The sequence below is a fragment of the Microtus ochrogaster genome, linkage group LG9, assembly GCF_000317375.1.
Source record: "Microtus ochrogaster isolate Prairie Vole_2 linkage group LG9, MicOch1.0, whole genome shotgun sequence".
Classification (NCBI taxonomy): Eukaryota; Metazoa; Chordata; class Mammalia; order Rodentia; family Cricetidae; genus Microtus; species Microtus ochrogaster.
This window is the reverse complement of record NC_022034.1, coordinates 4,628,459-4,640,785: the sequence shown is the minus strand read 5'-3', so window position 1 is coordinate 4,640,785 and position 12,327 is coordinate 4,628,459. Positions and strand designations below refer to the sequence as shown.

General features: G+C 39.4%; 1 protein-coding gene across 14 annotated transcripts in view; it reads left to right on the top strand.

Moving 5' to 3' along the window:
- Afdn (afadin, adherens junction formation factor) overlaps nucleotides 1-12,327 on the top strand; it is a 90,042-nt gene that overhangs the window by 25,983 nt on the left and 51,732 nt on the right. For 12 of the 14 annotated variants that reach the window (XM_013352335.2, XM_026787424.1, XM_013352334.2 and 9 more), the window contains exons 8-12: nucleotides 1,839-1,883; nucleotides 5,177-5,271; nucleotides 6,127-6,389; nucleotides 8,901-8,970; nucleotides 11,578-11,696. In XM_013352335.2, coding sequence (XP_013207789.1) covers nucleotides 1,839-1,883; nucleotides 5,177-5,271; nucleotides 6,127-6,389; nucleotides 8,901-8,970; nucleotides 11,578-11,696 — 592 coding nt within the window. The remainder of the gene's footprint in view (nucleotides 1-1,838; nucleotides 1,884-5,176; nucleotides 5,272-6,126; nucleotides 6,390-8,900; nucleotides 8,971-11,577; nucleotides 11,697-12,327) is intronic. The other 2 variants (XM_026787430.1, XM_026787425.1) reach the window with 1 other exon arrangement.

The window sequence follows — 12,327 nt, the reverse complement described above, 5'->3', positions numbered from 1 at the left end:
CAAAAAAAAAAAAAAAAAAAAAAGAATACATTGCATAAATAATATATAGTTCTTCCCTCCTTTGGTTTTTAATTTTCATTTTTATGTCTAAGGTTGTTTAATTATAATTTACTAGAGATTAGATATATTCTTTGTGGTTAACAGTCTTAGGAGACAGCTGGTTTACATTCATGTGGATAGGACAGTAATGTTTGAGTGTACTGTAATTTATGCTCTTGACAGTGTGTTTTAGTTGCTAAGTACTTTGTGGGGAATTTAGCACTGTGCTTTGTCCTCAATTCTCTACCCGGGAAATTAATTTTGAAGTTTTATTTTCCACTGTAAATTGGAGATATCCTTGTGATACTATTGTCTGTAATGTAAGGGGAACATTGGTGATTGTTTATCTGAAGGAAAGAAGATGAACAGTGAAAACACCATTTGTTTTTGACTGAAAAATTTTAGGCTATTTTTCAAATATGTGGTCTGTTCATTAAAATGTTGCATCAGAGCCAGGCAGTGGTGGCACACACTTTTAAGCCCAGCACTCAGGAAGCAGAGGCAGGTGGATCTCTCTATGAGTTCGAGATCAGCCTGGTCTACAGAGCGTTCCAGGACAGACAGGGCTGTTAACCAAAGAAACCCTGTCTTGGCGGGGGGTGGGGGTGGGGGGCATGACTGGTGCATTGATTGTAGAACGTAGGTTTGATAGTTGAAGAGTCTTAGTTATTAAGCAGCTGACACTAATTTTTAAAGGTGTGGTAGAAGACAGATTTTGGTGGATAGCAGAGAGGCTGTATGATATAAAACGGTGAAAACACCGATTATATCCCAGCTCATGTTCTAATGAGTGCTTCCATTTTGACTGCTTAGTTTTTACTTGTCTCTCAAATAATCACATGCATAGAATATTTTGTCTTTAAAAGATTATAACCCTAGATAAAGAGAAATTCTGTACTACTTTTTGCCAAGATACTAGAAACCACATTATTGCATGTTCACTAATATGTTTCTTAGCACTCTGTTACCTTTGGGCGACATTGATTGAGTTCCTTATATAGACAGAGGGGTGAATATGAGTAAGACTTTCTCTTAATGCCAGCTGATGAGCACGGTTCAATATTAGTGTCAGTGGCTCTCCAGGCCCACATTCCCTTCCAAGTTTTCTGGGCTGCTGGTAAGAACTGCCTTTATTATTGCATTGATATCTAAGAGAAATAATAGTTTTGTCCTAAAGGTAATGGTTTTGATGACAGGCCTGAGTGCTAGAATAAGGTCTTTGTTGCATCAGAGCTATATCATGATGCCGTTTTAGATGAGTATGCTGAGGGATTATTTTCCATTATGAGAAATATTCATGTGCATTGATATATTAGGAATGGATAAGAGCTATATTTCCACCAGGCACATTGTCAGTCAGATATGTGCCTTCAGTGTAGAATACCTGCTAGATATTGGCAGGAGTTTTCTGAGGTACAGGTTTATTTACAGCTTTACAGAAGAGTGGATTTTCTTGTGTGTTTTAAACAGAAGGAGCCAGCCAAGTGGGTTGGTAACTTTCTATCAGGTTAACTCACTGTTAACACAGCTGTCCTGCTGCCTGGTGACTCACCTATTGTCCTGCTGTTTTCCTTAACAGTCTACACTGGTTTCTAAAACACTGACTGAGGTCTGCTGTAGTCTTTTCCACACAGCTCTGAATGCTAGTGGGTAAAATTTGCCATTTCTTCCTTTGAAACATCTCACTGAAGCTCACCCTTTGCATCTCTTCTCCTCCTTCCCTTTCCCACCTGTTCTGCATGGTCTCTCTCCTGCTGATGCTGCCTTCACCTGGGCCCTGGCATGTCTCTTAATCCCAGGGAGAAGGAATCACTTTGCGTACTACAGCTATCACACCTATGAAGGTAATGCTATACTTAATACTACTCTGTAATGGGGCACTAATGGAACTTCTGAGGTGCACAGTGTTGACTGAACACCATACTGCATGTGAAAGAAGTGTACATGTCTTCTTCTGTTCATGTCTGCTCAGTGCCCTACGTATGTGAAAGAAATGTACATGTCTCCTTCTGTTTGTTTCTGCTCAGCACCCAGATGATTTATTGGAAGCTTTTTTTGCTGCTTTCATTTCCCAGGTTCACTATGGGAAGTGATTGTAGGCAGAGGATTGGCTCCAGAACTGTAGACTGCAGGCAAAGGGCCTTTACGTGCTCTTAAGCTGTGCTGTGGCTTGTGTTCCTTTCATACTTAGAGAATAGGCTAAGCATTCCTCACTCCAAATGTGAAGTGTCTTAAGTGCTGATGTGAAGACAGAAGGGAAAGCTGTGTAATCGATGACCTCGTGTAATGGGTATAGTCCTCACCCAGGCACTCTAAGTATGTTGGGTGTATTTTCCTATCGGCTATGTGTTAGATGATCATGGAATTTGTGTTTAAAAGTAGTTTCTATCCCAAGATGTATGGCATGTTAAATAGACATGAATATCACAAAACCTGGGGAAAAGTTGCAATTTAAAACTTGGCTAGGGCTCTGGTAGCTTATTGTGTCTGCCATGGGTCTTAGAGCTTCTTATATAGTACTTCTTCCTATAGTACTTCAGATATCCTCAGTTTTCCCCTGGAGAAGCATCCAGGTGCTGTGAACGGTTGACTGTACAGTGCTCCTTGGAGATGGAGAGCAATTGGAATGGAGGCTGAGGGAACGCCCATATTACTCCTGCTTGTGATCATCAGCTTCTAGACCAGAACTGGAGGTGTGCTGTCACTGGGAGAGAGCTCAAAGGACCAAGCTCTTCAGCTGTCCTCACTTGCCCCCTTTCTCAGTTTAGACTACATGCTCTGTCATCCACTTGTCCTGTAGCTATTAAGTTCTCTGCACTGTACACAAATTTGTCTGTGGTTTTTCTATAACAATGAAGTGCAGTAAGAAAGGAGAGACTGGGAAAGCAGCCCTGAGTCTGTTGATGTTAAAAGGTAATTTTATTTATTTATTTATTTAGCTGCAGGAGAACGTTAACGTGAACACTGTTCTTAGCAGACAAGTCTTTGGTGTTCTTGTTACTTCGACACACATGGCTACTTACTTTTTTCCTTTGTAATTCATTTGTGTTGTTTGTGTATCTATATTCAATTATTTTCTTTCAGTTTTAATATGACTGTTTGCTCTAGAACATCAGTTATTAAAGAAGGCCAGTGTGGCCTAGCTATGAAGGAGCTCGGAATTGATGGGGGCCTGTTCAATGGTTTTCTTTCTGATAGAAGATTCCTGTACTCAGAAGATCAGGAAAGACAAGAATTGTGAGCTGCCCATAACAATATGGGGCAGCCAGGAAAAGCCTATAAAGCTTTGGTTTTGTTATTGAGACACGTTGCTGGCTTTAAACTTCTTTTCCCTTCAGTATCCGAAGTGTTGACATTAATCAAGCTAATCAGTGTTGAGCTTCTGTGATTTGATGTCTCGTTTAAATCCAGAGTTTCTGAGAATTATAGATGGAAATATTTCAGGGCAAAGGGAAACAACTTAAGCCATTTTGCAAAGTCCATATTAGGCATATGTCTTTGACATGCTCCAGTCTCATCTTACCTTTGATATGGGAGTGATTTCTTTCTAATCTGTTGCTTTCATTGGTTAACTAATAAAGAAACTGCTTGGCCCTCTGATAGGGTAGAATTTAGATAGGCGGAGTAAACAGAACAGAATTCTGGGAGAAAGAAGCTGAGTCAGTGAGTCGCCATGATTCTCCCACTCCAGACAGACACAGGTTAAGATCTTCCCTGGTAAGCCACCTCATGGGCTACACAGATTATTAGAAATGGGTTAGATCAATATGTAAGAGCTAGCCAATAAGAGGCTGGAACTAATGGGCCAAGCAGTGTTTAAAAGAATACAGTTTCCTTGTAATTATTTCGGGTAAAGCTAGCCAGGTGGCGGGAAGCGGGCCCGCCGTTCATATTTCAACATACCTTCACCCAGATGTTCAGAAATAGAAAATTAGATCAGTAGAATATTACTTTGTGTACTCTAAAGCTAAACTTGGTTCTAGAGACCGTAGCTATTTATGGTGTCTTTTGTTTGTAAGAGTTCAGACTGTATCACAGCTGAGAGACTTTAAGATTTAATAGTCTGTGTACATACCAGAGTCCTCCAAGCTTTTGAACCTCTCACAGCTAACATCTGATTCCATGGCTTAAGATTTGAGTAAATGACAAAAAGTTACTTGGGCAGTCATGAAACAAACTATGCAGGCTTGCACTCATTTTCTTAAGGAAACCTTGCTCTATGTGTTTGCAGCCTATACTGAATGTGGTGGCTGTGGTAGAAATCTTGGATTGTATATTAGTTCTTGTGTTCTGTGAGGTACACTTGTCATGTGCTAACTCTGAAAACGGCTTCAGTGAACACCCTTTCTACAGATGGGGTACAGTGGGCGAGAGGGCGTGGACTGGACTGGCAGTGCTGCTTTCCTTTCCTCCACCCCTACCCGGCACAGGAAGGGAGCCTATGGCAGTTGGGCTCCACGTTTTCTTTAAAGGACACGGATTTGGACGGGTACAAATGCAGGGGTAATCTGGAGGAGTTGGGATGTGGTGTGAATATGATCAAAACATACATGAAATTCTCTAAGAACAAATTTAAAAAAAAAAAAGCAAACAAATCTTTCCTTTCTGTCTTTGACCCCAGTTCTCCTAAAGGGAGTAAGCATTTCAGTAGCATTTTTTTACTGTGGTGCACACTGCACACTGGACACTGGAGATTCAGACTGTGGCTCAGGAGGGTCGCACAGTTAGAGCATTGCTGTGCCCACCACTGTATTGTGCTGTGAACTTAAGGGTGCATGGTACTTCTGTTCTACAAAGGTTCTAGATTGAAATAATGGCTTATGTCGTCTTAATCTGTCTTCTCAATACAATTCCATCCTCGGAATCACTAAGGAAGATCAAGGATCGTGTGCTGGGGGAAAAAGTATAATCAGAAAGTGTTGGAATTAATGACATATAATGTTCATATAACATTTTATATGAACAGAAGCTGACTGGTATCTGTCTAGTGTATTAAGGTTTATAATGTTAGTTGGAGACTCTTTGGAAAGAAGTCCTGAGAAGTAAAACTATACTATCCTTAGTAAAGTAACTTGTTTGTTTCAAATGTAAGATCATTAGACTTAAAAATAGAGCTCTGTACCTCCTCTTCTCACAGATGGCTCTGACTCCAGAGACAAGCCAAAGTTATACCGCCTTCAATTAAGTGTGACTGAAGTTGGGACAGAGAAGTTTGATGACAATTCTATCCAGGTACTTGATTATATTTGCTGCCTAAGCCTTTTACTGTTGTTCCTCCTATCAGTTATTAATAAGCACATGTGAAGAAACCAGCCACATATGAATGAAGAAAAGAATAGACCTTGTGTTTACCCATAAGTCATTCAGTCTTCTATGAGTCACTTTTCATGTGTTTGCATTAAGAATGCACCTACAGAAACGTGCTGATGTTGACATTCCAGTCTGACTGTTCACTTCTGTTTAGAAAGCAGAGGTGCTGATAACAGTTGATAGGTCTGTTTTAGGAGTACTGTGCCCAGCTCTCAGTCATCACTATCTGAGCATCTTAAGAACTTAAAAAAGGAATGTCAGAATTTGACATTGGGCTTGGCCAAATCACCTTTGTTCTTTATTTGTATAGGAGTAAGTTGTTTGTGTTTTTATTTCTGATTCATGTGATTCATTAGTTCTTAACACAGTAGTAAAATGTAAATAAGATTTTTTTTAAGTGATAATTTTCTATATAAATTCATCTATTACCTAGTTAAATGTTTAAGATGAGATGCTTTGTGTGTGTGTGTTAGGGGCAGAGTTGTCCTGGAGTTGGAACTTGATGCCTCATGCAGATTGCCAAGGACCATGCTACTGAACTAATTCCTGGGCTCCGGTCATATGATTAATAAAGCAGAGTTACAGTATGCTTGAAAACAAGTTCTTAAATGTTAAAAATGCCCAAGTATTTTGGCATAATTTTACACTATTAAGAGAGAAAGCCTCTTAAGAAAACAAAAGTCCAGTGCTTGTTAGACAGTGTTTATCATGGCTGAACTTGAATTTTTTAAACACTGTGTACTTGATGATGGAACTGTCTTTTCCTTCTCTTTGCAGTTGTTTGGCCCAGGGATTCAGCCCCATCACTGTGATCTCACGAACATGGATGGAGTGGTCACTGTGACTCCCAGAAGTATGGATGCAGAGACCTACGTGGATGGCCAGCGCATCTCAGAGACTACCATGCTGCAGAGTGGCATGAAAGTGCAGTTTGGCACCTCACACGTGTTTAAGTTTGTGGATCCCATCCAGGACCACGTTCTTTCGAAGAGATCGGTGGATGGAGGCCTGATGGTCAAGGGCCCAAGACATAAACCTGGGTGAATGTGATAGCTCAGCTTAAGGATTTTAGAGTGTTTTGACTATAAAGTAATTTTAGCTATATGCAAATATCTTTATTTTCAGTTTTTATTATATTTTTTATTTTCTCTGTGCATGTGTGAGTGCATTTGTGTGTGCCTGCTTTTTCTGGCGTGAGAAGATATCTCACAGACATGTACTTCTCCTACCTGTGGGTCCTGTGGTCTAATTCAGGTTGTCAGGCACCTTACTCACTCCCATTTCCCCACTTTTTTTTTTTTTTTTCCACTTTTCAAAGGTCAAAATGGAGGGTGTGGAATGTGTGGCTCAGTGCTCAAGAGCAGGTGCTGTTCTGGCAGAAGACTCAGTGTGGTTCCCAGCACTGAGTCAGGCACTGTCTATGATGCCAGCTCGGGGCTTCTGATGGAGATACTACAAACACATGTTGTACATACATACATGCAGGCAAACTATCCATGTAAAATAAAAATAAAGCTTAACTTTATGGATTGGGAGTTTATTGAAAATTTGGATTGGATTTAGACTTAATCTTGAAATTGGAATTTTTGACTGGTTTTAAAGATTCTTACTTTTAAAGCTGATCTGTTCTTTGGGTCATCACCATATGTAACCAGTAGTATTTAAAACAGCCCTAGTAACACAAGGGGGATCTGTTTAAGAATTCAGAACATTTTAGCCCCACCTAGTGTTTTCATGAGGTCTTGCAATGTAGTATGTTAAACCTTTTATTATTATTATTATTTTGGTGAAGAGTAACTTTTCTTTTGGTTATAAGTTTGGAAACATATACTATTAAGCTGCTTTGTTACCCATTTTATAGGTTAACAAAGTATTGATCATAGAGAAGTAGCCACCATAACTCTTACGTTATTTACAGAAAACTTCTAAGTCTACAACAGTGTAAACATAAGAATATAAACATAAATCACCCTATAAACTGGTGTGTTGGTGGGCTCTACTACTGCCCCTTTGTTTTTCATGTAACCCTAACTGGCCTGGAACTGGCCTCAAACTCACGGAGACCCGCCCACTTAACCTCCATTGGTTACTGTCACAGATCTGACACTTTGGACCAGATGCTATGGCTCAGAGTTAACATTTTTCTCTCCAGTGTGAGCACATATTGGCATGTGCTCGTTTAGCCAAAAAGATGCTTGAAGTTTCATGTGGTGTGTATGAAGGGTTTCTAGTTTCTCACCTTGAGTTGCAGGGTTTTTGTTGTTGTTGTTGTTTTGTTTTTAATTTATGTACTTGGGTATACATAATACATGTGTGCAGGAATGTAGCCCAAGTCCAAGGTGACTTTGTACTGATTTAGCCGCCATCATATTATAACCTTTAGCTGTAAGAATCATACCTTCCTCACTACTCAGAATACAATGATGACATGCAAGTGCTTGGTGCATCAAGACTATAGTATATAAATAAGTCACAAACCAAGGTATCATCACACATCTCTGAAATACCCAAACTGATGTCTTGAAGACAGTTACATGCAGAAAGCTAATGATTATTTTGGCCTTTAGTAAAAAACTTCTTAGAAGTTACTATTCAGAGCATGGTATTGCTTTATGTTGCAAGATATTTTATTTTCTTAGAGAATTATATAGAGGAATTTCTAATAGAAAGGTTGTTTGAATTTCAGCTTTGCTTGCTTGTTTAGTCTATTAATCAAGCTTTGAAATTAAACCATGTAGTTCTCAGATGTTAGGACAATCCATAAGTAGCCATTGCCTTATTCTTATTGACCTACAGACACCTTTAGTCTCCTTTTCCTCTTAGATTGGGACCAGTGTATTGTATTTACTTTTCATATATAAAGAGATAGTTCCAGGACAGTCTCCAAAACTATAGAGAAAACCTATCTTGAAAAAAACATTATATGCCGGGCGATAGTGGCACACGCCTTTAATCCCAGCACTCGGGAGGCAGAGGCTGGCGGATCTCTGTGAGTTCGAGACCAACCTGGTCTACAGAGCTAGTTCCAGGACAGGCTCCAAAGCCACAGAGAAACCCTGTCTCGAAAAACCAAAAAAAAAAAAAAAAAAAAAAAAAAAAAACATTATATATATATTTAGTTTAAGAAATATATATATATGTGTGTGTGTGTGTGTATATATATATATATAGTTTAAGAAAAACTATATATATAGTTTTTCTTGCCTCAGCTTGGTTCCTATTGAAAATACGATTTTTTTGTATTATTTTAAGGTTTTTATTATTTTCTTTATGTGTATAAGTGTTTTGCCTCCATGTATGTATCTCTCCAGCCCCAGTTTTTTGTTATTAACATGTGGTTTTAAAAACAGTACTTACTCTGGGAGTGTTTGGTATACTTTCCTAGTAAGGAAAGATCGCATATTTACTGTCACTTTGTTTTAAAGTCTATATTCCAAAATAAGTTTATTAATGGTCTTTGAACATTGGAATACTTATCTCTTTTGCTGTGTTAAGAGTACTACCTTGTTGGTTGAAATTTAATTTTTATATATATTTTTTTCATTCAATAGAGCTGTTCAGGAGACAACCTTTGATTTGGGAGGAGATATTCACAGTGGGACAGCATTGCCAGCAAGCAGGGTAGGTGATTATGGATTCATGACCTGATCTTCTTGAGGGTTGGATGTTATAGGACACCCAAGAACAGAAGCTCCTTTGTAAAGACTTGACTTCACAGTAGCTTCTCTGCTGTATCTGATCACTCAGTGGTACGTAAATGAAAGGTAGCTAGCTGTCCCCTTTTCATGATGTCAGAATACAGTGCCTTCTCTTTCCAGTGGGGTAAGTGTGGTGCCTATGCTGCTGCCGTGTGTAACTAACCTCTTGGGCCAGATTATGCCGAGGATAATGTGCCCTTGCTCCTTCCTTTACTACCCTTGATACGATACTGGATCTCCATTGGTTACTCACTTCTGTAAGTCGCTCTTCATTCCTGCATATACAAGTCATTTATCTCATCTATTCCTGGATTAAAGTCACTGTAAAACTTGGTGAGCTGAAACAGCAGCCTTTTCATTTATTGATAATTGTACGAACTGGTTTGAGTTTACTAGGGCAGCTGGTTTATTGGTCTTGCTACTGGTCCCTCATGTGACTGCAGTCATTTTTTCTGACTTTTATTGGTTGAAGCAAGTCAGAGCCAGATTTAAGGGGAAGAGGTCTTCTTGAGATGTGGTATATTGGAGACCATGATTCAGCTAGCCGGGAACATTGTCATACATATCAAAATATGACATAGGTTCTACTAATTCAGTTTGCTGATTTCCTCCAGTCTCTGTCCCCCTTGTGCTACTACACAGTTCCTTGCATAATTTCTTGAAAGAATCGTCTGAGGTGACTGTTCATATATTCTAAGGTTTGTTGCTTATACCAGGCTCCTGCCCTCTGCTGTGTTTTCTGTGTTCTTGTTAAAATACTGTCTACTTATAACCACTCTTTGATACGTACTCTTCTGCTTCCAGGGTTGCTGTATCTTTATCCCTGGGTCATGGCTTGGTGGCTCTTTCTCTGTTATTAGCTTCTGATAGTTAGCTAAGCTGTCAGATCCAGGACCCTGCCTCTTCTATGTATCATGTTCCCTTGGTGACCTTGCCATGTTGCCTAAGATTACACCATTTGATGGTCACTATCCCCTAAGTGTGCCCTTGACCCTAGTCTCCCCAAACTGAAATCTTCAGAGATGGTTGGTTGGCTTTCTATTATGTATCTGATAGGTATTTCAAATTTAACATAGCTTATTAAGCATATCTTTTGTTTTTTCTTAAACTTCTCATTTTTTTCATTTTAGTAAGTTAATCACCAACCATAGCTTTGCGCAGCTGAAGTCTGTCTCAAGTTGCCTTTGCTTTCTTTCCTTTGCACAACTCCTGTATGAGGGCTGTCATATCCTGTTTCTCTGGCTGTGCATGCCTCTGTGTAACTTACTTATTAGTGCTCAGTGCTCACGTAAAGGACAGTGCAGTTTTGTGAGCAGCAGTTCCTCTCAGTATTACTGGCCAGTCCTTGCTGGCTGTCATTGCTCTTGAATTTTAGAGACTGCATTTGGTTCTGTTGGAGCCCTGCTGTCAGTCTGGTACCTTTCCAACCCATACAGCCTTCACCCTGTCTTTACAACTCCTGATACTATGATTTCTCTCCTTCCATGGGTATTATGAGAAGTATCTTCCCCTCCCCCTTCATACTCTGTTCTTATGTGTGCCCTCTTCTCTCATCTGAGTCTCTTATTCTTTGTTTTTACATGGTCCTTTCTTGTCTTAGCCCATCCTCCTGATGAGGTCATTCTTGAGCAGCGTCCAGTCATACTACTACATGTAAGACTTTTGTGTAACTATTTTTACTACCTGGTATCTCTGCTTGCTAACTGATTATGTGACCTGTGAACTCTGGACACAGGGATCCTGTTTCATGAATTATTGTTGTACCTCTAATGCTTTGATTAGTGCCATTCAGCAACAGAACCTTGGCACACACAAGTGAATAAATACTTGAGAGGCCAAGCAGACCTTCTCTTGTGAGAATGTATATTCAACACAGAGGGAAAATGAAAGTCCATTGCCCAGAGTATATAGGTGACTCTTGCTAACATTGCAGACCCTTTCCAGAGTACTTAGGTCATAGGGAGGCAGGTGTGCCGGTTTCTTTGTGTTCACCTACGTGTTTCAACTGAACTATTAGACTTTTGTCTGTCTGCATACCTTTCTGTACTGTTAATTGTGAGCGTTTTTTTTTTCTTAAGACACTTAAAAATAATTCTTTAGTATACAAGCATATAAACATATCCTAATTTATTTTTCCATTGCCATTACTGGTCATTTATAAGTTTTTTTTTTTTTTTTTTAAGTTTTAAAGCCTAAAAATAGTGCCATCTGCTGGCCAGTTTTATTTTTGTGAATGTAACTTGGGGAAGTAAAATGACTTTTCTTTCAAAATCATTTTGTCTTTGTATTTTGTTGCTAAAGTCTATTCCTTGCTATTTGAAAAAAAAAAAAGGCCGTTTTTCATGTTCTTTTATTCACTGCTGTGAGCCTTTGGCCCAGTGTCCCTACTTGTTTCTGAACTATCTGTTCTGTGTCCTCACCTTCCCTGCATAGCAGCGCCACATCTGATTTCTGCCTGCAGTGCCAAGTGTGAAGCTTGCCTGGCTGGTGTGTGAGGTATTCTAAAACACTGTGGCTTCCTTTGGAACAGAGCACAACTAGACTGGACAGTGACAGGATGTCCTCTGCCTCCAGCACCGCTGAGCGAGGGATGGTGAAACCAATGATCCGATTGGACCAGGAGCAGGATTATCGCCGAAGAGAAAGCAGGTAACTCACTGTGACTGTGTGAGAGAAGTGAGCACCCCTAGAAGGCTTTGGGGTAAAGATTGCCGATTTATAGATTTAGCCAGCAGCTTTAGAAAGTTTGCTAGGCTTTTATGAGTATTTTTATATTACTGAATTGAAGAAGAATAAAATGAATGTTTAGTAATTGCATTTCTTCCTTTCCACAGAGTAGCCTTGCTGATACAGGTACATCGAGTTTCACTTACTCTTTTAAATTGGCTGCTCTATAGCATATAGAGAAAGGAGTTTTCGTAACATTTTATTATGTGATCATTTTTATAAAGAAAATTATTGTATCCATCTCTAGAAGAAATTAAAAATAAAGACAAAAATAATTTTGGAGAGACATTTCTGTGTCCCAGACTCTCATGTGGTCTGTCTCCCTGCTGAGGCAGAGAGTGAGTTACTTTCCTTTACATTGTTGCCTCATTTTTTATAGCATGGAGCTTCTCTGCTTTCTATTTTCTTTTATGATTTTTAATATGTTACCTTCTTCATAAATCAGGATTCTCTTAAGTATGTAGCAGACTGTGTCCCACGTGATCACTGTTACGTGACACCATAAGACTTAGAGCCATAGAAGCCACAGATGGGGAGAAGGAAACATGGTATG